The sequence below is a fragment of the Candoia aspera genome, chromosome 15 (genome assembly GCF_035149785.1).
Source record: "Candoia aspera isolate rCanAsp1 chromosome 15, rCanAsp1.hap2, whole genome shotgun sequence".
NCBI lineage: Eukaryota > Metazoa > Chordata > Lepidosauria > Squamata > Boidae > Candoia > Candoia aspera.
This window is the reverse complement of record NC_086167.1, coordinates 11,514,741-11,541,500: the sequence shown is the minus strand read 5'-3', so window position 1 is coordinate 11,541,500 and position 26,760 is coordinate 11,514,741. Positions and strand designations below refer to the sequence as shown.

Here is a 26,760-nt window from a genome sequence, read left to right as displayed (position 1 = left end):
GTCCAGCCTCCCAAGGTCTTTCCCAGATACCCTTACATCACCCTCCCCTTCAGGCTTATCCCCCCCCCCATCTCCTTTACAGCTGGAGAAACTAGGGAGGGTCCCTTCTGAGCCTCTTTCCCCACCCACTATCCAGCTGTGGGCTATGCTGCCTCTTATCTGACTGTTCCCTTGGCAGCGTCTCTTTGTCCAGCCTCCCAAGGTCTTTCCCAGATACCCTTACATCACTCTCCCCTTCAGGCTTATCCCCCCCCCCCATCTCCTTTACAGCTGGAGAAACTAGGGAGGGTCCCTTCTGAGCCTCTTTCCCCACCCACTATCCAGCTGTGGGCTATGCTGCCTCTTATCTGACTGTTCCCTTGGCAGCGTCTCTTCGCCCCGTCTCCCAAGGTCATTCCCACAGACCATTACAGACAGTATACAAATTTCATAAATAAATAAATAGATTGATTAATTGATTGATTGACTGACTGCCCCCATGCAAGCATGCCCCGCCTTTTGATATTTCTTTGTTGTTTCAGCGCATTTGGCCATCCGGTTGTCCCCTCCCCTCCCCTCCCCTTCTGGTTAGGGCTCTAAACAGCATTCCCCTTCTTCTCCCCCTGCCTTGGAAATGCAAACATGAAGAGATGGAGGAAGAGGAAGAGGAGAAGCAAGTCACGTTGGAAGCTCTCCCTTGCCGTGCAAATGAACCCCGGCGTTATTCAGTCCCGCCATGTGCTGTTCTGGAGATGTTCGGGCTCCTTCACACCTGGCATTAAATCAGCCTAGAGCCTCCTACCTTCTGTTGCTCTTCGGAGCCAGGTTCGACAATTATTATTGCAATTTTGTTGTGCTCTTTTGATTTACAGCTTTTTTTACGACCGTTGAGGCGGCCACAAATCGAGGGAAATCTCATAAAACAGAGAGTAAATGTCTCCTTTCAGAGCTCAGGCGGAGATTTTTTGGCATCCGTACTTATTCCACAGAGGAGAATGTGTAAACAATATTGCGTCCCCTGAGTCGCTGATATCTGTACAGTTAAGTGGTAACAGCTTGAGAAATGCATTTCTCGTGTATTTGTGGTAAAATTTGAAATGGGCCCCCGGGCTAAAATAAATTGGTGACATTTTGTAGCAGAAGGAGGAAGAGGGGAGGAGGAGGAGGAGGAGGAGGAGAAAAGGAAAGGGCAGGAATTGGAAATGCAGAGAGCTTGGAAAGCGTTGGGATACAGCCAGGCGTCTTGATTCATTTGCATTATTACAGTCTGACAGTGAATAGACCCACCACACTTTTTTGTCGGGGAAGTGTTATTCGTAATGGGTTGACAGATTGCAGGGCTGTTTGGAAGGCGACAGGACCAAACGTGCCTTCCAAAAGGTGCGGGTTAAGGGACGCCATGTCTGCGCTGAAGATCCAGACTAACCTTGTTTATTTTCCAGTCTTGACGGCAAAGTTGTTGGGGGCTTTATTGCACGAATATATTAGATTCCTCTTTCGCCTTGGCGGCGGCAACAACCAACTTCCTCCCGTTCTGTCCTTACCCTTCTATGTCCCTGCCCTTCTTGGTGGTGGATTGGAAAAGCAGCGTGCTTGGGGAAACCACTGTCATCTGCTGGCCACAGCTACATTTGCGAAAATGGCAAGCGTCTGGTGACACCGCACAGACACATGAAAGATATTATAGGACTGGCTTTCGAGGACTGATAGCCTGCTTTGTACATGAGCATTTGCTGCCATTAACAAAGTAAAATCTCCAGTGACTGATTTGGTTCATTGTACTCATTCTTAGTAGCTGGGGTTCCACCACCACCCCACCCCCATAAGTAGAGGCAGACACTGCAAGCTTTGAGGAGAAGGTGGTGCAATGCTAGCCATTCTTGTAAGCAGAGCCCTGGTGCAAAATGGATGGGGCTACATCAACCACGTGGGTTGGGATGGGGTTCTCCTAGAGAAGATACCCTTTCAAAGCATCAGGGTTAAGGTGAAGAAACTACACTGAGCCAGGAATGTCGCTCTAGTCTTTCTTGTTTCTACCATACAAACAGAAACTTGCCAAGCTTCTGTTTGACAGTGGAGTGGCGCAGCACTTGACCAATAAACAAAGCAATCTGGTTCTGAGCAAAACCAGCAGGCTTTAAGGGGAAAAGCTCCAGAATCTCTAAGGTGGGTCCTGCCTGACCTTCTTGGCCGGTCTTCTACACTGTGAGTGCGTTTCTCCCCCTGGAAGTCGCCCCCTCCTTCCTCGCCTGTGATCTCCATAACACAAAGAGAGTTCAGGAGTTTCTGCTTTGTCAAACGATGTCGACACTAACAGTGTCATTTTACAGCTTCCTTTAGGAATCATGTGGGTGAGTCTTTCATGCTTCCTAATGGTGGGAAACTTCACCACCCTTCTCCGTCATGGGGGGTTCCCAAGAAAAGACTTGGGGAATGACTGTGCAGTCTTCAGATCTCAACGTGCTCATGCTGACCTTGGCAGATGACTCTTTCAAGGTCTCATTGTCAGAGACGTGGAGGCCTAAACAGAAAGCCTGTATTGAAACTATTAGGAGGTGAGGAAATATTTAAGTGCGCAATTAATTTCAGATGCAGAAAGGAAGAAGTTTGAATGTTGATTGTTTGTAATAAAGTCAGGACTGCACCTCAAGTGTTAGTTTGGAACTAACAGACTTTGATTCGGGTGGAGTTACTTGTGATGGAAGTCCTCAGAATTACAGTGTTGGAATGACCTTCTTGGATACTGATAGTCCAGAGATGCTGGAGTGGAAGGCAAAGAGTGGGACATCTTTGTGGTAAGATTTCTGTGTGCGTACCTCTTCTTGGGTGCTGGTTCCCGCTGCAGATAAGAATGCAAAGGAACCAGAAAAGAGAACTGTGGCTGTGTGTGTCAGCACTGGATGTACTTCTACAAAAACCCTAAAGTGTTTGTGCTGCATTTGCAGACCCAGATGTTCTGAACAGTTCCAGATAGCTCTGTTTATTGGTCATGCGCTGCGCCACTCCACTGTCAAACATGCTAAAATAAATTTAACAGGCAAGCACTCAAAGGCAACGGAAACTTTTGGGTCAAGCCGCCAGCCCAAGCTGACAGTTCAGTGAAAAAGCTCCTGCCATTTGCAGAGACTCTTCTTTAACTAGATTTATTAAAAGGGAATTAGGTTATTGAAATCTTGGCAATGGGATGTGTTTAATTCAGCACCCAATCTATCTCTGTAGTCCATTAGGGTAGAACTTGCTTAATCTTCTTGTTACTCCAAGATGATGCCCTGGGGATGTGGCTACCCGTTTTCCTGATAAAAGAAGAATTTGCAGAAGTTCTATGCTTGTAAGATTTTGAAAACTGCTATCCTCTTTCCCTGACTTTGTGAAGCCCATCACAGCTTCCTTTGTTAAAAAAATACCTTTTAATCACGCCAATCAAATGCTGACTTGAAACCTTAATTCCTCATGACATAAACGGTAAATAATTAAAAAAACAAAGGCAATCCTTGCTTCCCACAAATCTGAAATCTTTCACTTGTAGATCAATTCCGGGGATAAGTTCCTGCTTATCCCAACTTGTTCTCTGAGCTGAGAGTTTGTATTATGCATCAAAGGCCGAGTGGTTTTGTAAAATAAAACGTTGCCTTGTAGGAGCTGTGTGTGTTGTTTTAAAAGTTTTCGGAAAAGCCCTGTCCACAGGGAGAAGAGGAATATCAGCCATGCCATCTTAGCTTCAGAAGTAGTCTTGTTCCTTGATTAGAAATAGCTGAAAGATTAACTCTGGTTTTCAGAGATACAATCTGCACCTAGAAGCTTACGGTAGCCTTGACATGGATCTTTCACTGGGGAATTTAGGTGTCACATGAGAAGACTCCCAGAGACAGCAGGGTAATTTGGGGAAATTAATTAGATAAGGTCTCTCATGATTATTTTTCTGGTATAGGGGGAGGTGTGGTAGTCTTCAAGTGAACTGTAATATGCTTGTGGCTTAGTGTGCTCTCCCAGGCCCCTGTAGGAATCCTGCTTCAAAGAAATCTTGATCTTAGTGTCAGATGCAAACACCCAGAGTTCACACTTAAACGTTCTCAGTTCCAGCCAATGCCTTTTGGAAACAAGAGAAATTAAGAATCTGGAGAAGTCTGTGATTTTTTTTGTTTGGGGATTAATGGCATTCATGCCATTTCTTCCTTTGATTTTGGTAGTAGAGTTCAAAAGGCAATGGGAAGAGCGCTATAGGAATAGAAAGGGAAATCTAAATACCTGTTAGATTTAAATCACAACTTTCTTCTAGGAGCTCAAGAGGGTTTTCATGGGATTGATTTTCATTCCGCCCCCCAGCCCGCCCTCCCAGATTGGCCCAGAGTCATCCAGTGAGCTTCTGTGGCTGTTGATTGGCTTGATCTTCCTGCACCTAGACCCACACTTTAACTACTCTGACAATATAGCAACTTTCTCCAGGTCTGAGGTTCTTTAAACCTTTCGGATTATAATTCCAGTTCTCTTGGCCAGCATGGTCAATGCAACTCTAGGACATAGACTTGGAGTGAGCAAGCGGTAGGTTGCAGTGAGTAACATAGCAGTGATGTAATCTGCACCTGTTCACGAAGGAGCACGTGTGAAAGCATCCTCAAAGATGAAAGGGCTATTCAGAGACCATCTTGGTTAAATCAAGTTGTCCTCTCTCCGTAAGCTTCTCAGGGTTCCCTTCTTTGTATGCATCGTGTGTTAAGCAGTTGGGAAAGGAAGAAGTGGATTTGCTAAAGTAGAATTGTCTTGTTCTTCTCGGGGGACTCTTCAATATGCTAAATATTTATTGTCCCAGGGGCCAAAGTGTCAGTGGGCTGGGGTGGAAGAGAAGGCTAGAATCATGAGGTCCAGGTTGTTAATTATCATTTGCTAGCTGTCAGCAGTGTTCTTGCCTTGTCCTCCACTCCACTCTCCTTTCTGTCTCTCTCCATCTTTCTCCTTATCGCGACGATATCGGCTCCCTTTGACTATGCCATTTCTCCTGCCATGTCTTTCATTTGTAAACCATCCCCAACCCCCAGAGAGATTTGTTCCTCTTTCCCAGCAGCCGCTAGGAGCGATAAAGTCCCCCTCCGACCACCTCCTTCTGATTAATCAGTCCTCGGGCAGCCTCGATAGGGTGTTAATTTGTAAACTCAGTGGATAGGCAGCCTGTGATAAGTCTCAACAGCTGCTCTGTGTCCACCATGGGGGATGGCCGAGATAAGCCTTGGAGACTGCCAAAAATATGTGGGGATAATGAAGTAGAAACGAACAAACTGTGAGGAGGAAGCGTGGTATATATATGTATTTATTTATTTATTTTACACATTTCTGTCCCGCCGCAAAGATTCCCGACGGCTTACATAGCATATAAAAAAAAAACATTCAGACATCCACAGGGCAAACGTCCATAAGAGCAATAAAAAACAACGCCAACCAACAGTGAGAGAACACAGCAATACTAATAGAAGTTAAATCAGGAGAAGGCTCTCCGAAATGACTTCGCTTGTTTTTAATAGTTTCCAAAAGTTCAACAAGGAGGGGGCTAGCCTGATCTGTACTGGGAGGCTGTTCCATAACATCAGGGCTGTCATTGAAAAGTGTGTGTGTGTGTGAGAGAGAGAGAGAGAGAGAGAGACAAGCTCTCTGTGTTGAGACACAGGCTAAGATCTGGCTAGTAACATTAGGGTTGGAATGAGGAATGCCCCTGTTGCTGGAGATTCCCATACAAGCCTCAAGAAATTATTGTACATGCCTAGAAATCTTCTCAACGCAGTGCCAGTGTGCATGGCCTGCAGTTGGCTCAGAGCTGATTGGTGCACTTCAAGTTTTGATGTGTCCATGGACCCCACCAGTTTCCTTGTTCCCCCGGCTGTTTATGATTTTTGAGATTTTTCTGAATCCATTTCAAACAGATGAGCAAGAGGAAAACCGGTGAGCTTCAAAGGTGTCAGCTTCTAGCATTTGTCTTTCTTTGCAAGAATGCCTCTGATCCTTTATGGGGCCCATAAGCATCCTCAGAAATCCTTTAAAAAAAAAAAAAGGTGGATTACCACCATCACACGCCCTGGTTTGCAAGTGGGTTCTTTTGATCAGAAAGAAAAAACCAAGCTAGAGTGGGAGAGGACATCTTTCAAGGGCAGAGGACATCTTCAAATATTTTATATAAGTATTTTTTCTGTTTTCTTGAGAAGCTGCCCAGACCTTACGATTTTCATTCTAAAATGTCCTATGGGTTCACCCAGGTTTGGAGGCCAGTTGAGTGGTCACCAAAGAGAAGGTCATTCTTTGTGATGGTGATCACTTGTGGATCACCTCCATTTCTGGAGGCTCATGACTCAAAGTCTTCGTGTCCCTGGCTAATTTGAATTGCTACCCGTCCACTGCGGGACATACGACTATTTCAAATGAGCAAAGACAGAGAATCACTTGATTTTAATTCCCTTGCAAGCGTATTTTCACTCAGTGGACAAGGCAGCTCTGAGCATTTTAAAACAGCCAGGATGTTATAAGATGCCCTCTGTGGTATCTTTTTTCTCTGGGTCATCCAGACACATGCATAAACACACTTAAAATGCAAAAATGTAAGCAGATTTCCCAGGAACTCCACATGGGTTTGTGTAACAGGAAATGTATGTCTTTGTTTCTTTTTTCCCAGTTGGTGGGATGCATGAGAAATGAAAAATACATTGAAAGCACAAGGAGTAATGTTGTGTGACTGTCTATAATGTGTACATAATAACTGTGGGCATATGAGACTAGTATATGTTTCAGCATACGGCCTTCCCTGTTTTCGTTCCATGCCTTATGTGCGTATATGGACACACAAACACTATTAAACAGGCCTCCCTGATTATATGGGTGGCAAGCTTCAAAACCGAATCCTGGAATTGTTCAAGAGAGGCTGTTGAACTCTGATGCTTGAATTTTGTGGGGAAGCTGGAACCCCTTAATCACATCTACAGTACCATCACCAGTTTTAATCAAACCAGCTACTCCCTCAGGTTCTTAAAAAAATAAATTGGAGTCTCCTTGACCATCCCTGAAATTTGAGTACAGCCAATAAGTCTGAGAAGGGGACTTATAGAGCATAGCTGTAGGTGTCTCTGGGGTGGGAAAGTGGGAGCAGATACTTACACATCAACAATGACATCATCTCACAAATGCCAAGACTTGCATACCTGTATCAGACCGTCAACCCTTCAGAGTAGACCAGGTCAGGGAACACACCCTCCAAGAACTACTGAAATTCTACTTTATTGTTATGGGCTATAATAACAGAATCCTGAAAGCCTGACAGTGTTTCCCCTTCCCTCCATCTTATACCAAAGAGAATCAAGGCTCAGCAGTCTTGAGTCTCTTTCTCACCCCTTCTCGTTTTCCCGGCGTTCATATGATCCCAACAGTTGCCACATATTTTCTTCATCTCTGTATTCCTCTACACTGACATACGGATGCCAATCCATAATGGCATTTTCATGATGCCACTTTGACATCATCGTCTTGTGCCGCAGGCAACCCCAAACACGGGGGGGGGGGGGAGTTTTCTCCCATATCTTGCTGTTGATGTGGCACAGGAACATTTTTTCCAGAAAGGTAGAAGCGGGGATATCTCGATAGAGGCACTTTGCATTCCTGGGTGCACAACTTGCGTTGTTGGTTTAGTTGGGAGAAGGTGGGAATTTAGGCAGCTGGGAATTTAGGTGGCCTTCTTGGTGAGAGGGGGAAAAAAAGATGAAATAAAAGGGATGGTTCCCCTGCAAGGTCCTGTGATCACAGGCGAAATGACTCACTTGGCAGCTCTGCGTTGGCTCCCATTCGCCTTTTCATCTTCTGCCAAGCCTTGTCTGGCAGGCCATTACCATGATAAATGCAGGTCCCTGGCAAGCATCATAACGAGGACTTCGTTCCGACACGCCAAGTCCTGGTTGTGTTCCCCAGTGGTGCAGCACTTGCTCTCTTACCTAGCTTGACAGAAACAGGGACACAAGGTGTGAACTGATTGCTACATCCGTTGCGCGAGGAGGGGTTGCGGCAATGGGAAGGGGAGTGTTTGGTGGGGGGTGGAAATGAATGGAAAGATGAGCCCCTGCCATTTATTCGTTGTGTGCCAAAGCGTTTTGCTATTGTCTTCTGGGATTTTTTTTTTAACTTCCCCAACTAGCCCTGGCCCCACGCTTTGCTGGTTGCCTCCCATCCAAGTACTAAGCAGGTCCAACTCTGCTTAGCTTTTCAAGACCAACCAGTGTTGGCTGGGTGCACTGGGTGACATCCTAGAAGGGATTTCTAGCATGTGGGAAATACTAGTAAAAGAGAACTTGCGGAACGGAACGTCAGCTCCTTGTAATGCTGTTGTTTCTTCGACCCAGATGTCCGAAACAATCTTGGGACCTCAGTTGGGATTTGATCAAGTGGTTAAGGTGAGCTAGTTGCCTTTTTATATCTTTTTGATTACTCGAGTTCTTAGCTTTTTAGCCTTCACTTGTAGGTTACTATATTGATGTAGTCTTCATAAATTGCAGTCTTGTTTGCACTTCTTGTCTTGTTGAGTCATGTTCTTTAGGTAATACTGTTTTTATTGGGTTGATTGCAAATGTTGTTACATATTGGGTTTGTGTTGGTCTGTGCTATCATCCCTCCCTCCCTCCTGTCATTCTGTCCATCCATCCATCCATCCATCCATCCATCGAATGCTTTTACACTGAATGAAACGTTACAGTCTTTTTATGGATAATTGGTTGTCAGTTCTGGTTGCTGAGAAAACCTTTAGCGATTAATTTGAGCAGTACCGGATTTCAGCTGGGAAAGGTAGATTGATGAAAGAAACCAGCATGCAACTGTGGTTTTCTGCCATAGGGTATGGGAGGCAGGGAAGCACATATTTTATTAGGTCCACTTCACAGCCCTAGTAAAGTGTGGGCCTTTTGCACTTAAGGTATCTGCCCTGGAGTTCAAAATGTATTACAAATAAATAATAAGGTTTGAGCTGGGGAGGCGCAGGTACCCCTCACAATGTCCCATTATGACTTTATGACCCAGAACTAGCATATTTACCGAGGGAGGAATATGATTGGGGGAGACTTACATTGAGGGAGAAAAGACGGCCCCGATTCACGATATTTCCAATCCACCTGGATACTGAGCCACTGGAGTGGAGGTGTTTTGGTGCTCAAGTGGGAAAATGTGCTGGGGAAAATAACATAGAACAAATTCAGTGGCTGGTAATGTTGCCACCCTTCGCCACCCAAACAATGCCATGTATTGAGTGGATTTTGATGTCATGATGATGTACAATGCCTCTCCTCTTTTCCCTGTTCCTACAACTGCTTCAGGTTCGTCCTTTCTTCCTTCCTTCCTTCCTTCCTTCCTTTCTTTCTTTCTTTCTTTCTTTCTTTCTTTCTTTCTTTCTTAAAACAAAGTTGAAACGGTGGAGGGTAGTGTCTGTATTCACGCATTACATTAACCATGATTTAGCAAGATTTGCCGAAGCAGGAAGAAGCTCCAGCAAGTCTTAGAGCTTTGGGAACATTGCTTCCTCTTCCCACATGGATGGGAGGAAAAATTTGGAAACACTTGCTTTGTGAACAGCATTCCGTCAAATCATCCGGAGTGGCAAACCATGATTAGTTTAAAACAAACCAACTTCAAATCATGGTTTAATGCTGGCTTTTAATTTAACTGGTCTTACTGATCTAGAAGTGTAGTCCAAATCATTTCCCAGGTACATAAGGAAAGAAAATAGAGAGGAAGCCCAGAATTTTAGTGCTGCATATTCTTGCTTGCATATATAACATTAAACCATGGCTTGAAGCATGGGCACAAACTATAGCCTGACTCATGCCTTACACTAAGCCAGAGTTTGTTCATCCAGAGTTATCTAGAATTAACCCACCTGGCTTGGGTTCACATAACACACAGCCTAGCTCAGCCCAAAACGTATTTGTTGGGTTTGCACAGAACATTTAATCAGGTTGCTGCATTGCAAAATTTGCTACAGTTTTAACCATGGCTTTGTTTTTATTTTTTTCCCCCCTTTTGGTTACAAATAAGGAAATCATTTGTAGCATTTAAATAGTAAATAATTATTGTTTACATTTATTTTAACACATGCTTCTTTTCTTTTAAACTTTCTGCTACATTTTGCAACTTTCTGCTATGTTCTGACTAAACATCCAGCTAAACAAAAAAGAAAACAACATCAAAGTAAGTTCTCCTTTGGAAGAGCAACACAGTAGCAGATGAAGGGTGCCTGGCAGGATTTTCTGTACAAAGGTACAGAATTTGCAAAACAATCTTCTTCTGAACTTTGCTGCCTTTACTTCTTAGGTTTTTAAGAAGTAAAGGCAGCAAAGTTCAGGTCAGGCAGAACTTCACCACCATGACAGTTTCCATCAACAAAAGCTCACCTTGGAGAAGTCGTAAAAAAAACTGATGAGTAAAGAACTAGAGGATGCATTCACATAACATTTGGTTTCTTCGTGGCTTAGCTGATGTGAAAAAGTCAGACTGTTTGCTTAATTGTGGATGGTGGTGGTGGTGGTGATGGTGGTGGTGGTGGTGGTGGTGATGGTAATGGTGGTGGTGATGCATACAGTGGGTTATGTCAGCAACCAAACCATGTGTTTTGTCCAAATGCAGTTGACCTGGGCATGACATGGAAGCTCAGCCTACATATGTTCCATATAACTTCTGTCTGAAACTGTCCATCTGCTGAAGATAGAGATGTAGATAGAGGTAGAGGTGGGGTAGAAGATAAAGACACAGAAAGCCCAGTTCTTGATTTGGCCACATCATCGTCTGAAAACCCTTGATCTGTCATGAGTTTGTTTGCTGTGGTTAGGTGTAAGACACACAGAGCTTTGATTTGGATAAAATGTTTGGTCCAAGATCTGGATTTATTTGTAACTGAAATATGTGCTGCTTTCTCAAAGAGTCCCCTTTCTGGGAGAGATGGGTGGTGATAGAAATTTGAAAACTAAATAAACTAAATAAAAAATAAATAAAAGCGTATTTATTGTTGTTCTCTACATTACCGACGTTCAAGATTTCTCTATAGGTGCTGCTCTCCCTGTCTACAGGGCTGAAAATGATTGTTTTCGGGGTCAGGTTTATTTGCGTTGGTTTAACTGCTTTGCTGATATTCATGTGGATGAAAATCCCTTCAGTTCAACCTTTTGCCTGTTGCTTGTGAACAAAGCCTCCAGCTCATGTGTCTTTAGCTTTAATCTCCGTCCCTTCATCTCCTAAATCCTTTCTTGAAAGATCAAAGGATCAGGTTTGTGGGATGTTGTTTTAATTCAGCAGGATGAACAGAGCAATTGCACGATTCCAGTATATGAATCCTTTAATAAATGACATGCCTATCACCAAATAATACTGTTCTAATTTAACTGGGTGGCATAGCCATGTAGAAAATGCTGAAAGGAAAACGACAGTGGGGTGACCCAAGGCACTCAGCTGCTTGAGAGGGACAAGATGGCACCCATTTCTCCATTCCATGTCAGAAACTAGCTAAAGTTACGGAACATTGCACAACATCCTCCAGTTGAGTTACGATTGATCACTTGGCTAGACAAGAGCCAGTTTGGCCTAGTGGCTAAGGTGCTGGGCTAGAAACCAGGAGTCTGTGAGTTCTAGTCCTGCCTTAGGCATGAAAGCCGGCTGGGTGACCTTGGGCCAGTCACTTTCTCTCAGCCCAACTCGGTGCAATGTAGACCAGCCTCCTCATGGTGCAACGGGACTTGTCACGGCTAAATAGTCCACGCATCTGGCTGCTGGACCTCACAAGGATTTCCCAGCAAGGAAAAAAAACAGCATGAACACCAAACTGCTATGCCATACAATTAAAAAAAAAACTTGGCTAGACTGTGGTCCAGGACAAATCAAGGACACTATTATCTGGTTCACACACCCCTGCTAAACCATGGTTTGCATATTTTTAGCATATCAGAGTTGGCTGGGTTTCTGCAAAGCTCCAAGTCTGTAAACTGCCGGTCATCAATTACAGTGGCTGGGTTTGCACAGCAACAAAGCCCAAACAAACCACATTAAGGTGATGTGCGGACCCAGCCCTACCCTATCCTGTTCATATAAGGGGTTGTTCATATTTTCATAGAGATGAGCCAGTATGTGTTTTGCAAGGAATCATTCGGGCACTCGGTTGTTGTGTGAATTGGATAATGCCTCCTGGGCACAGTTTTTCTGTTAACCTAGGCAGCTGCTTGCCCCTTTTGATGATGACCTCCACTACTACTATTCCATTTCTTGCTAGGTTTTGAATGCTGCTGCAAATACAGATGTTCACATTTTAAAGTGGCCTGGGTTGGCATAAGTTGAGTGAAGCATTGGGTGGGATTCTTGCTAGATTAGCAGCGTGAGCAGTGAGGACATTCTCCTGGAAATAAGGAGGGACCTAGGAAATAAGGGGAGAAGTAGCCAAGAAAATTAGGTGGGACTACCTATTTGTCCATCCCTCCATCCTTCCAAGTCAATTGTAATTCTGCAGCTCTCATTTAGGTCCATTTTGGTTCCTCCTTGGTCCATCAAGAACAATTCTGGGATGTTCTTGTGTTTAGAGAGGGGAGAGGGGGAAGGAAGGAAGGAAGGAAGGAAGGAAGGAAGGAAGGAAGGAAGGAAGGAAGGAAGGAAGGAAGGAAGGAAGGAAGGAAGGAAGGAAGGAAGGAAGGAAGGAAGGAAGGAAAGGAAGGAAGGAAGGAAAGGAAGGAAGGAAGGAAGGAAGGAAGGAAGGAAGGAAGGAAGGAAGGAAGGAAGGAAGGAAGGAAGGAAGGATTTTACTGTTTTACAACATATGGAGAAAGCATCCTGCCAACAGCAGTGTTTTATATGTTAGATGGCACTGCAGGGTCTGACATTAAACAAAACCTTGGCAGAGAATAATGCCTACCCTTAGTTTCGCTCCTTCAGCAAAAGGTGATTTAAGCATTATAACCTCAAGCAGGAGTCCTTCCCTGAGAGGTGTCACCATCTCTCAAAAGGATTTCTGGGGTTATTTTGTTCAGTGAGCAGAGATAACCCTGATGGAAAACAAGGCTCCACATTTCTGCCAACCAGCCATTTCACCATTTTTAAGAGAAACAAGTCTTTGTCTCCGCAACTTATAACCTCTTGCCCCAAAGAATCACTCTGATAGACAGTCGTCTTCTTTGCTATTGCAAAAAAGCCAGTCCGTGGGCCATGGAAGCCAGAAAGGAAAATCCCTCCTTGATTCCAGCAAGTCTTTTGGGTCACAGCCCAGAACTGTAGCCTGTCTGGTTAACGTTTCTCTGGGTGTTTATCCCATTTCCTAAATCTCTGGCCATGAAATATGTACTGTTATAGAACCATTCATAAGCCACATCATAACACGAGGAAGGACGGAATAAAATCAGGGATGTTGGAAAGAAAACCAGCTTAGTTCAGCGGTAAATTGACTTCTTATGTTTATTTTATTTAATGTGGAGCTCAGCTCTGTCCCTTCGGATACAAAGATTGCAATTCTGACGTGTAGTAAATGCACATTGAACTAGTGACCCTTAGGGCTGAGGACACATGGTTGGGATTGCAATATTGCTAATCCTTATTAAGCTATGCCTCCCATGCAGTTGTTCTATTTATTCTGCTTCTATACTCACAGAATCAATACAAACTAACAGGTCGGTCCTGCTCAACTTTGGACACTTTTCTCTGGCCCAGAAAGTTTTTTTAAAAAACTATTTGCTGCTGTGTAGATGTTTGGGTATGTGCAAGCAACTCAAGACCGTTTAGATGCAATCTTTTAGTGGGACTGGCACTCTGGTTGAGAACGTCTTGGCCGAGATGCTATTCAGGTTTATGACAGTGAATTAATTGATACACATCAATTAAATCTGCACATGAGCGGCAAACATGCTTCTTTTAGGTGGTGGATGCACCCAAAGCAGCACTCCCAGGGAAGAAAAGGTGTTCCTCTTCACCCAGAAGGGGATGCCTATTTTAAAACAGCAACTTGCTTTTTGCCATTTTAAATATAATAATAATAATAATAATAATAATAATAATAATAATAATAATAATAATGATCAAAGCTGCTGGCTGCTTAGCTAATTTACGGACTACTTTCCTAAAATATGGCAGCCCCCCCCAAATAACAGCCGTTTACCTGCTTTATCTACTGTTTGAGCTTCCTGCTTTGCAGAAGGGAGCAAGCCCTTACTAGATTAGATTTGGAGAAACCTTTATGCAGATAGATTATTTTTTCCCACTGTTATCTGGTTATCGTTCTGGTTGAAACGGAATGCCCCTGATTACCAGAAGGCTGTTTACAGGGTTTAGGCTGATTGGATTTCTTAACGACTTCCCAGGACTGAAATACAGCATGGATGGGGTTTGAAAAGCAGAATGCTGCCTGAATATATAAACAGGAGAAAGCAGTTTTACTTAATACTCAGATTAGCAGAGAGCAGGTGTCATGGGCTGTAGTTGTGGGTCCTTTTCAGAATGAGATGTGATGGTGGCTATACCTTGACAGAAGTTTCACTCACGCTTTCGAGGAACACAGATAAAACCGCAGGGAGGATCTGTATTCTCTGAGCCTTGATTTTGAACGCTGCTCTACCTTCTTCCAGCCCTCCCCTTGTTTCCTGTTTCCTGTATAAAGTTATAATACTGCACATCCTCCAGGTGTGACACACCACTGGAGTCTTCAGTCTCAAGGCTGACTTCTTTTGCTATGGCAGTTGGAGAAATACTAAAGCCTCTTTCTCTGGTTGTGTTTTTTAGGCATCGGAAGGCTCTGAGAAGCTGTTCTCCCCTGCAGCAACCAAAGGTAGGCCATGATGGAAAGGTGGTTCCTGGGTGTTTTGTTAAGCTTCTTCCTGTCCTTCTGAAGACCCTCTTCCAGGAGCAAGGGACTTAGAAGGTACCCTGGCCATCAACCAACCAAGAAGTCTCCCTTTAGAAGCCTTCTGGTGTCTGTCAGCCCCACTGTGTAGGCCAAACCAAGAAATCAACTCCACCAGCAGACTAAAACCACTTTTATTAATATTGGCTATAGTAATGGAATCTTGCAAATCTGACTATACTTTACCCCCCACCCCACTCCCATTATTCTCCTGTGAATTAGGGAGGTGTCTGCCTGGGTCACTTGCTCTTGCCTTCTTCCTGTTTTGGACTTAAACCATATTTTTACCCTTGTTGCTTTGGTAACAGATCTGGCCTATCTCTCTCAAGGTTGTCTTCCTTATTTTCTACATTTTCAGATGACTTAAGTTGTTTTGGAGACTCTTTATTATCCTTCTTTTATTATCCTTCCTTTGGAGACTCTTTATCTTCCTTCCTTCCCTCCTTCCCTCCTTCCTAGAAAGAACTGAATAAACACTATGTATAGGAGGGCATATTAACACATGCACACTTTATTTTGCCGGAATGTTTCATGATCCTGCTTATACTGTTAACTGCTATTTTAATTATTGTATGTTCAGCAAGGTACTGCAGCTTTTGTAGTTTGGTTTGGGGTTAGCATCTTTATATACAGGTGTGAAAAAGTGGGGCATAGATAAATCAGTCATGTGTATTAGAAATGGGAAGAGGTCAGATTGGACAACAACACCTAGCATCCCTTTCTGGATAATGACGGTTGGAGTCCAAGAAGGTCTGGAGTGACACCCATTGCGCAACCTTGTTCTAGAGCATTGATGTTTCAATCGAGTTCATGCTTAACTAGTAGCAGACCATGAGGAATATCATGGAACTTCCTTTCTAAATCAAACTGCATCTTTTCTGCTGGTCTGCAGGACTCCCCCAAATACAACATATAGGGATAGCAAAACAGAAGCAAATGCACAAATGATGGGTTGGAAAATGGGTGGTTGTGAATCTAGCGAGTTAAGCTGAGTGCAAATTATCTCAACAGGTGTTGTTTTCCAGCAAGCTAATCCAAGGAGGTGTTGTATTCCTCCATGATCTCTTTGATCTGCAACCCAATTGTAGTTCAAGGGTACTCTGTTCCCTTTCTTAGACATGTCCCTGCCACTGAAAGAATGGAGGCCCTTCCTCGTCTGAGGTGGGGATCAATAGCTGCTTGCCCCCACACACTGCTGCTTGCCCCATGGCAGCCATTGCTTCCTCCTCCATAAGGAGGGAGACCTTCCTACACTGAGGACGTTCTCCCTGCAATTCAGTCAACGGCCAGATAAGGAGAGCACTTGGCTTGGCATGGAGCTTTCTCAGACAGACTCCTGAATGTATTCCAGACCCCTGGCTTTCTGTCGAAGGGGCCAGCCTCTTACCTCAAAGCAGATGGGGAAGGAAGGTGTGTTGACATGTGAGCTCCAAAATGCGAATCAACAGGATTTCTCCACAGTGGGTGGGGCCCAAACAATCATAAATGGAGCAAGAGGGGGGAAAAGTTGACACCCATTCGCTCTGACACTTGCCCCTTTCTTTCCTTCTGCTCCTTCATCTCCACCAGACTGCAGGAATGGAATCAATAGAACTGATCTCCTAGCTTAACAGGGTGAAAATCAGGTGAATTCATTAAAGCAGAATTGCAGTTCTCCCCTTTCTGCTAATCTGGACATCTAGACTTGGGTGACCTTCATCTCTTTATTACTTGAATATCCTGGAGTATTTACAAATTTAAAACAAACCCTTGAAGGAACCTTTGGTTGGATCTTGTGCAGCCTCACCCTTCTCCTTGTAGTTGTTCTGCTAGCGTGTTTCTCTCTCTCTCTCTCTCTCTCTCTCTCTCTCTCTCTCTCTCTCTCTCTCTTTTAACCAATGTCCCATCTTGAAAGAAAAGGACATTTGGGATGTGTACAGCAAATCTCTTCTCCTACCTCTGAGCGTCAGCAGCCTGAGGACAGCAGTTTTATGCAGGGCTGAACGTCGGCTTGTCTCCCTTTATAAATGAAGTGTTATCACCACTCATCTCTTTGACGGCATCACGAAGATGCTGTCCTTGATTTTTTTTACAGAGGTATTTCCACGCAGCTCTCAAACCATGTGCTGATAGTTTGCACTAGAAATGGACCAGAACTGGCCCTCTGCAAAAGACTACTACACTAAGAACTTGGACTACTAATGGTACATTGATAATATCTAACCCACCCAGCAGACCAACCAACCATAGGTATCTGCCTTGGGTTTAGTAGCACATGTATTAAAATTGGATCTTGGAGGTCTTCACATTTCTCTTGTGGTTAATTTTCCTTTTTGAAAACCCTCATTGCAGGGTTTTGTTGCTGAATCACCTGTCACGTTTCCTAAGATTAGTTGCAGGGTTTATGATAGATGAAAAACTACACAACAGGTGTTTTTCTGGATCCCACTCTGGTGGTACTGAAGTCCCAGAAATGAGCAAACCTGGTTGGAGTTTGGCATAGGACTGTGGCAGAGAAAAGGAAATGCACATATGAAGGTGTGGATGGAGACCCAGAGCGGTGGAGTTCCCCAGATGGTTGTAGAGGCACGGTTACAAAGTATTGTGGTACAGAGATCCCAACTCCATTTTCAGCTCATACTAAGCCACAAGACTGGCTTAGGAGCAAATCAAAGCCTAGGTTGGTTTTAGCTTGTTAATGGTTTCCTCCTTGGATTCTCAAGGCAGATGATACCACAATCACACATTCACTTATCCTGGTAATTATGGGCACATTCAGACACGTTCGCCATTAAGCCAGCCTTTCCACTTAGCATAATGTATGAACTTCCCCAGTGCATGGAAAAGGGGGGAAACAAGGGAAAACAAGCATCAAGAAGAAATACATCAAGAAGCTATCTTCACCTTACCCTAACCCAGTTACTGAAATAATCCCATTTGTGGGATTTGCACCATCCTTTGAACCTTAAACTAACTAAATGAGCCTGATTCACACCACCTATTCAGTCACCAAAAAAGACACCAAGGTTAACATACTGTGTGAATGCAACTGACCTGGTTAAAGGTGCTGTGTGAATATTCTTGGGAAGGAGAGAACAGAGAACTTATTTCCTCCCATCTTAACATCTTTGTCCCCAGTAGGCACAGTCACCACAAAGGCAACAACATACGTATAGGTCTGTTGAACGAAAACTTGAATACAATTGTCCCGTTAATACATTTCTCGGTTCCAACATGACTAATTAGAGCTACATGTTCCCAATTAAGGTGAGTTCATCTAAATTAACAATCAGATACCAAATGTTGTCTTTGACTGCAGAAAGACTTCCCAATGTGCAAAGAATAAAAAGAGAAGCAGTAGGCAAAAAGCAGCAAATGAAAATAGCAAGTTCTAGAATGGAGAAGCTCTTCCATGCTACATGCGCATGGTCATGCACTTCACAAGCACGACTCCTTCACCTGTTTTATACCCTGGAAGCATTGGACTCTTGACCAGCTGGTTTTCATCCATCTTGTCATAGAATAGTGTTAACAGTTTAGAAAACAATTAAGGGTCTATCTCCTTTTCATGAAAGTCCATGTCCTTGACTCTTGGTACCTTTATCCATCAGTCATAGTTTGATCATCTCCTGGTCTTTGGCTCATTATTGTTTCAGTCTGCCCTGGCATGCTGTTGCATTTCCATGCATCTGTGCATTCAGATGGACTGTATATACTTCATTAGACCAAGTATTCATTATATACTTCATTAACCAATCATGATTGCTAAAAGAGATCAATTGCTGGGCAAGACTGGGCTGAGGTTTCATTCCATTCAAACCTGGATTTGAATCTGCGTCCAAAGCATCCTTCCAACAAACATAGCTATTAAAAAGAGTGTGCATGCATGTGTCTGCCTGAAACTTGTGCATGTCGCCAGTCCCTTCTCACACCCACTTAATATGGGGCAACCTTATATTAAAGAAATGATCATCGCTACAGGTCAAAAGAGCTTGATTGAGATCCTTCAGCAGAATGGATCAATTCTATAGCCACTTATCCCAGGGTTATTTAAACACCCAGGCACACACACTGCCAGAGACAGCCTTAAACCACGTTTTCCCAACAAGCAGCTTGTAATTGCAGACAGTGGGATGCTTTGCAACTGCTTGAAGTTCTTGGATTTTACTGTACTGTCTTTTATTTTGTCCTCTCTGCCAAAGAAATGAGCCTCAGGCCAAGCAAGAGTGACTTCTTGTTAAGGGAGCCCTCTATGGTTTCTCTCTCATGTCTGATCCAGAACAGGAACCTTGTTGGGTGGATATCAGGGCTGCATAATTTTGTTGCTGTAAGGGAATTAAGCTTTTTTTCCTACACCCCCCCGCCCCCCGTCCTTTTCCTGCTGTGCTAACCTGTCACCGTAACTCATCTTAAAGACTGGAAATGCAAAACCTCAAGAGAAAAGGCATGCTGTTTATTTTGGAAAGGTCTAGGGGTGTGAGAAGTTTGAAATGGATGGCTCCTTCACCTTGTTCCCAGCAGGCTAGTGGTGAAGTGGAAATGAACACTCATGTTTAACTTACCCAGTGCTCTGCAGCCCTCTGTTCCATCTAGGGAATGCAGGAAGAAGGAAAGAGATCTGGGATTGGTCTTCTCCTGTCTGAAGGCTGACCCCAGGCCAATCATTTTGTTTCTTCCTGCTCCCACGCCTTCCTCCTCATCTTCTTGAGAGGCACGGAATCCTTCAAAGCACTGAAATGTTTTATTGAGAGAACCAGTAGTTGAGTTTGCTCATTAGATTTCCATTTGCCCAGAAGGGTTTGGTTCTGGCTGGATCTCCAGTGACGGCACTGACAAGTAATTTGGGGGGGGGGGTGTCTGTCAAACAAAAGCAGTTCTTAATTAGCAGCCATTCCAGTGATTTGGGCAGTATCTAAACTGTAGGTTGAAGCGTTGTTGGAGGAAAATTCTGAGAGTGCCTTGGACTGCAAGAAGGTCAAACCAGTCCATCCTCCAGGAAATAAAGCCAGACTGCTCACTTGAGGGAATGATATTAAAGGCAAAACTGAAATATTTTGGCCACATAATGAGAAGACAGGACACCCTGGAGAAGATGCTGATGCTAGGGAGAGTGGAAGGCAAAAGGAAGAGGGGCCGACCAAAGGCAAGATGGATGGATGATATTCTAGAGGTGACGGACTTGTCCCTGGGGGAGCTGGGGGTGTCGACGACCGACAGGAAGCTCTGGCGTGGGCTGGTCCATGAAGTCATGAAGAGTCGGAAGCGACTAAATGAATAAACAACAACAACAAGGTTGAAGCACCTGGTTTCAGCCCACCTTTTAATGGTCCAAGGATCGATGGATCTATTTATCAAATTTATATGGCCACCCATCTCACCCAAGGGGACTCTGGGTGGCATACAATAAACCCAACTATTAAAACTGAATATAAATACCATTAACACAAACAATTAACTCTCTCGCAGTCTCGTAAAAACGAGATTGCGAGAGAGTTAATGAAGATGTCCTACATGGTGCAACCAACATGTGGGCTTTCTGAACAGTGACTAAGACTAGGGTCCTCTTGGAGATAGTTCCCCAATTATAGAAGTCTCCATAAGCGGATAATAAAATAAAGTTGCTTGGATCCACATTTCATGCTAAACCTAGCTTTGTTGAGAAAGGTATGGAGGCCTGACACACCCAAAACACAACAGTTGCGGTCCTGTTTGGCTTGTGGACTAAGCTGCAGTGGTTGGATCCATATAACATGCTAACTTTGGGTCACGGACCTCGGTAACCTAACACCAGGCTGATCAGAAAGCAAACACAGTATGACAGCGTATCATATTTGAACTTGCTTATTCCCTACCAAGCCTTCATGTAAGGCTCTAAGACTCTAAAGTTCCTTAGAAGCGCTGCCAGATCCTCTGCATTCCCATCACATATCTTTGTCTGACTCCTTCACCTGCTGTGCTGTGCTGAGTTAGGACCCAGTGGAAAATCCGCAGCCACTCGGGTCAATTTTCAATCAGTGCCTTTTGTCTCAAGTCAGTGAAAGCTCGACTTACATGGGCCAGAAATGTCAACAGGAGGGCAGCTGATGGAGAAGAGCAATTTAGGGCATTAATCTCAACAGCAGCGGAGCATTGTCTGAGACAAGTGGGCGAGATCGAGCCCCAGCGCAACAGCTCAGCCGCTGCCAGCTGAGGATTTCCGCGGTTGAGCCAGCCTCCCAAAAGGTCTTTGTAGTATTAGGGCGAAAAGTTGAGCTGTAAACCTCTCAGAGTCCTCTGGTGAGCAATCGGCTGTTATTTTAAAGTTATTGGGGTACGCGTGTTGCTTTCCCGTCACCAGGCTCAAAATAAATTGAAGTAATACTGTAGGAGATAGGAAGTATTTAATTATTTACTTGGGCATTACAGACTGAAATTGCTTTTTGATTTAATGCATCCAAAGGCAGGGCTGTGTTTTTCAGAGGAGAGAGAGGAAGGGAGAGAAAGAGAAGGGGGGGGAGCGGTAACATCTCCCAAAATTTGTCTTGGTGGCATAAATGTCTGTGCAAAGTGCCGTTCTTCTTAGATTTTGGTCCATTTCGTGAAAATAGTTTACATTTTAAATGTGGCACTGTTAAATATTCTAGGAGGCTAACAGCATGCCAGGCCTTAAAGGATAAAGAGAACAGTCCTTAAAAACAAATAAATTCGCCTTGCTGGCATAAATGTTGTATAAAGATGATTTGTTTTCTTTAATTATATAGCCGATTGTCAGGGAAGTGGGGCGGGGGGCGGGGAGACAGAGAGAGAGAGAGAGAGAGAAATAACCTGCTCTGCTCTATCCCGGCAGCCAAGTTTTAAATTTGCAGTTTGGAAGGAAAGTCAATTAAAAGAAGCTATCGGGTTATGAGGGAAGGCGTTTCAATAAATAACTTCAACCCTCAACTAATAACAATTTACATTACCCTGAGCTACAAGGGTTTTTGAGAAGAAAAATCAAATTAACTTTTCATCTTTTCTCCCGCTTTGTTTACCTTTCCTTCTCGTTTGGCTTAATAAACATTCGCTTCTAACTCGGCTCCACCGTTTCACCGAGTTTAGATTTAAACACCCCTCGGAAGTGAAAAACAGCCAAACCAGACCCAACAGCTTTTCTTGGTTTGGGTAGGATTATGAGAATGTTTTGATTTGATCAAGATCAGTTTTAATGCAGAGTTAACTGGGTTCCAGCGACATTTAGCCACAGTTCAGATGCAATGGAAAACTGTGGTTTCCTATAGCATGTATATACCATGGAGAACTTTTTCTGTGGCCAGGAAGAGAAGACTAGAAGCTATCAAAACTGCTTTTAAATGAACTAAACTTTTCCCTGGTATTTTAATTTTGAGATATGAAAATTTGTTTATTGAAAAAATATTTCAATGAAAAGGTCCTATCTTCAAGATGGCAGTGCAGAAAAAAAATCGCTATGCCATCCCCTGTGGCTGTCAGCCATGTAAACAAATAAATACAAGCAGTCCTCAATTTACGACCACAATTGGGTCCGGAATTTCCATCATAAGTCATTGCAGTCGTAAGTTGAGTCACCATGTGACCGGACCCAATTTTACCACCTTTTTTACAGTGGCTGTTAAGTGAATCACATGTCCTTAAGTGAATGTAGCTTCCCCAATGGGCGTTTTTTTGCTGGAAAACAGCAAAAAAGTCGCAAAACGTGATCACGTGACCATGGGACGCTGCAACTGGTCATAAATGCGAGCTGGGTTGCCAAGCATCCAAAATGTGATCATGTGACTGCAGGGGTGCAACATTTTGCGACACTCAGAAGTGCTTTCCGAGGCTGTCGTAACTTTGGACCATCAAATGAACGGTCGTAAGTCAAGGACTTCCTGTAGAGGTTGTTCTGGGTAGTTCCCCATTTGATCCCATTTTGAGGAAGCAAAAACCACACAGATTATCAGGAAAGGTACCTGGGTTAAATATAAAATCTTGGAAACTGGAAGAGGAATTTCCCACCCTTATTTATCAGGAGTTCATTAAGGCAGAGTCTGTTTGAATACTTCGAAATGCTTCATCCCAGGACTGAGTTGTCATTTATGAGATAAGTGGTCCTATCTTGCCTCCTGTCTCTTGACTCTTTATGTCGATTCTCTTCTCGTTCTTTTTCTCAGTCCCCTGCAATCTCTCACATCCAGGAGCTAACCAGGTTGGTTGGACTCTGCTCAGCTTTCCGAGGTCAGCCAAACTTGCTTGGGAGCAAAAGCCGGAAGTCCGCCAAGTCTGGTTTGTTCTGCGCATGATCCGCAAAATTGCACCCACTTTTACAGTTAAGCAGAGGCTGGAGCATTGCGTGTAGCGTCTACAGTACTGACCGCAGACTGTTCCAAAGACGCAAACGCAACTCCTGTCTGCAAATTCTCCCCACCTTTGTAGCAAAACACTATTGCTGATTCGGGAGGGCTTTTGCACTCTCTGCGCTCCCATAATTCCTTTTTTTTTTTTTTAAATACCACCTGAATATCCTCTCCTGGCCTTCTTTGCCTTCCACCTCCATACGCTTTTTTTTTTTTGAAGAAGCTCTTTGACAAGTTATCAATATTAATCTGTCCAGAGTTGTATAATGGCCCATTAGGGATTCGAGCCAGCAAGCGCTGTAACCCCATTCTTGGTGCAGGTCATGGGTATAATAGAGGCCAGACCAGCAATTGACAAGTAATTTGACAAGTCAGCGGGGGAAGGCTTTGGGGGTGCTTGGACAAGAAGAAGGGGAGGCTTAGGTTGACCCATGAGGTCATCTTGTGTTTCCTTTTGTTCGGTCGATGGAAATGATCAATGCGGGTGCAGCGTGCTCTTTAATTGCAGACGGGGCCCATTTCTCCCTTTTGTCTGCACTTTTGCACGGCCTAAAAATTCTTCTGAATTTGTGATTTCCCGTTCCTCCCCACCACCACCACCCCCGTGGCAGAGAGGTCAGCCTGAGTAGAGAGAAGGCTATTAACAAGCTGCCGCTGTTGCTGCTGCTGCTGCTGCTGCTGTTTCACCCCCCCTCCCTGACCCAGACTGATGCACAATTCTTTTCCCCGTTCCCTGTCCCTCCCCACCCCCAGCCTGGGAATCATGGGGCGCACTGCTGATGAGCAGGAAACGTACTCGCCCAATCAATCTGTGCAGCAAGCGGTAATAGTTCATTCTCCACAGCAATCCCAGGGTTGACATGTGGTATGTTTCAATAATTGATTTTTATATTAGCTTCATTTTGAGATGTGTAAATCCTTATATTGCTCACAGCAGCCTATCCTGTCCTAACCAAGCACATGAGAGTGGGTATTCAGGGGCATCCCTCATGCTCTGGCGGCTCTTGCGTTTCATATCTATCTACCTATCCATCCATCCATCCATACACACACGCACACAGACACAGACACTCACAGATTGGCCCCATCCTTGACGTCCTTCCGGAAGTCCCTTAAAACATGGCTGTGCCAGCAGGCCTGGGGATCTCAAGGCAGTGGTGATTTGATGGGATGGCTGCATTGTTTTTGACATCAGTTTTCTTCACTCTCTTGTCATTAATAATGTGGTTGAGGTCTTTTAATTGCAGTTGTTTTAACATTTTGAGTTTAGGATCATTTTTAGTGCAAGCCGCCTAGAGTCACTTTACCCTGAGATGGGCGGTTATATAAATGTGGTGAATAAACAAATAAATAAACATATACATACATGCATATATATGCCTTACAAATGCCTGTTCACACATGCACAGAATAAACACACCCACACTTTATCCCTGTTGCTACTGATCCTGGTCCTGCTCCCGTGATATATTTTACGTGGGAGGGTGAGCATATTGTGGAGATACCAAAAGAGAGTCAGCTGAGTAAGTCAACTCATCGCCAGCAGATTGGATTTAGCCCCAAAGAGACCAATCTTGTGCAAAGTTAAATTAACTCCCTCCAGTCAGCCGTGTTATGGAAACAGCAGAACCCAGTTGCTTCCCCATTTCTCCTGTTTAGCCCTCCAAGAAAAAGAGTGGGAGAGAGAGTAATCGGCAAAGTCAGCTTCTCCGTTAAAGACCTCACTTGCCAACCCAGAACCTTTCAGTGTAGTACCCAAACAGTGTCTACAGCTCCCTGGCTAAGATAACAGTCTATAATGAACTTTTTCCGGTACTGTCTTGGTGCAAGGGCTCATGGGATACCAGTGTGCAGGGGCACTGCATTCCCAGTGGTGACTTTTGTGATGGTGTGCTTTCAGGAACACCAGGAAAGAGATCTGAGAGTGTAAGCTGTTGAACTTGATTAAGCCAATTATGGAAACAGAGCCACTATAAACTCAAATCCTTGTTTCGGATTAACACTTGGCTTAAAGGCCAAGCTGATGCCATTTACTGTGGTCAGGGAAAAAGCACACTTTATTTTTTCAGCATCAGGAGTGAAATCTATTAGTTCGGAGGGAAAAATACGGAGTATAATTTGTTAGAAGGTAATTCTGTAGCATAGAGCCAGTTTGGTGTGGTAGTGAAGGCTTCAGGCTAGAAACCGGGAGACCGGGAGTTCTAGTCCTGCCTTAGGCACAAAGCCAACTGGGTGGCCTGAGCCAGTCACTTTCTCTCAGCCCTAGGAAGGGGGCAATGGCAAACCACTTCTGAAAAACCTTGCCAAGAAACCTGCAGGGACTGTTCCAGGCCGTTTCTGAGAATCAGACATGATTGAACAGATTTTTTAAAAAAACAAACTATAGTAACTCCATATAGTTGTGTTGGCTCCACATCCTTAGCAGTTAGTTGCAGGTCAGTCCTGGTGGAGAATGTTTGTGCGAATGAGAGACTGACCCACTCTCAATGATACAGAAGTCCTCTGGCTGGGAAAACGCTGCAAATAGTTGCTACAAGTCACGGTTACATACCTCCTACTGAACATGCTGGAGCTGCATTATACTCACCACCCCTCTAGGAGAGATTCTGTTTTGTGGCCCAGGGGGAGCTCTGCCAATGTAAAAGGAGGGAGATGCCACCAGCCACCTACAGATCATGCCCCTTGCAAAGCCACTGTTGTGAGCAGACCAGTTTCTCCAAAAAAAACTTACTTTCTCCAGTGCTGGAATCAGACTGATCCCAAGCCACAGCTCAAATCAGCTCTTGGAGAAGGATGGGGAAGGGAAGTAGGTAGCCTGCTGCAAAGCATTTGCTCAGCCAGAGAAAAGATCTCCCCCCCCCCTCAACTTCCCCCCCACCCCCATTTCCTCTGGCTCAGTTGTGCTATACATACCACCCAAGTATCTCAGCACAGAGCAACAGTTTTCCAAAACCCGCTTCTGTTGTTGCTGGCAAGTTGTCAGCCTTCCTATCACAGTGTGTTAATTCTCAACCGAGAGAGTCAGGTGTTGTCATTTTAGAAGGAGCTCCTGTCAAACAGCGTTAGATGGTTAGCAAGCAGGTTTTAGACGTGATTTTTTTTTTTTTGGTGAGCATTTCATTTACCCCCAAAATGCACATCTGGATGGATATGTCTGCATGTGTGTAGACGTCCACTTGAGTTTCCTTGAGGTTTTGACTGGCACCACTGCTGATGGCCAACACGATCACAGATTTCATGGTCCGACCATGCCGAAGTTAGGACTCAGAACGAAAAAAATTAAGAAAGAAGAAAGTTGGTGTTTTTCATATCCTGGGTGCTGTGCAACCGGCCGACGTGTTTTAAGCCTAACTGGGGCAGTGTAACAGAGAAACATCTTTTTTTTTTTTTTTAAAGTGGATCTTTCCCTTGATCTCTTTGTAGCTGATGCTGACAGTCCTCCCCGAATCGCCACTCCGTGTTAGCCCTTCAGAGTAGGCCAGGTGAGGAAACAGATGCCACAAGAACTTGTAGACCTCTCTTTTTACCCCATAAAATAACAGCATCTTGAAAGCCTGACACTCAGCCTGCGTTGCATGATGGTTCCTCTCGCTCCTTAAT

At 44.2% G+C, this 26,760-nt stretch overlaps 1 protein-coding gene across 10 annotated transcripts in view; it reads left to right on the top strand.

Moving 5' to 3' along the window:
• FBRSL1 (fibrosin like 1) overlaps positions 1-26,760 on the top strand; it is a 529,962-nt gene that overhangs the window by 445,101 nt on the left and 58,101 nt on the right. For all 10 annotated transcript variants that reach the window (XM_063315893.1, XM_063315886.1, XM_063315889.1 and 7 more), the window contains one exon: positions 14,731-14,776. In XM_063315893.1, the coding sequence (XP_063171963.1) occupies positions 14,731-14,776 (46 nt within the window). The remainder of the gene's footprint in view (positions 1-14,730; positions 14,777-26,760) is intronic.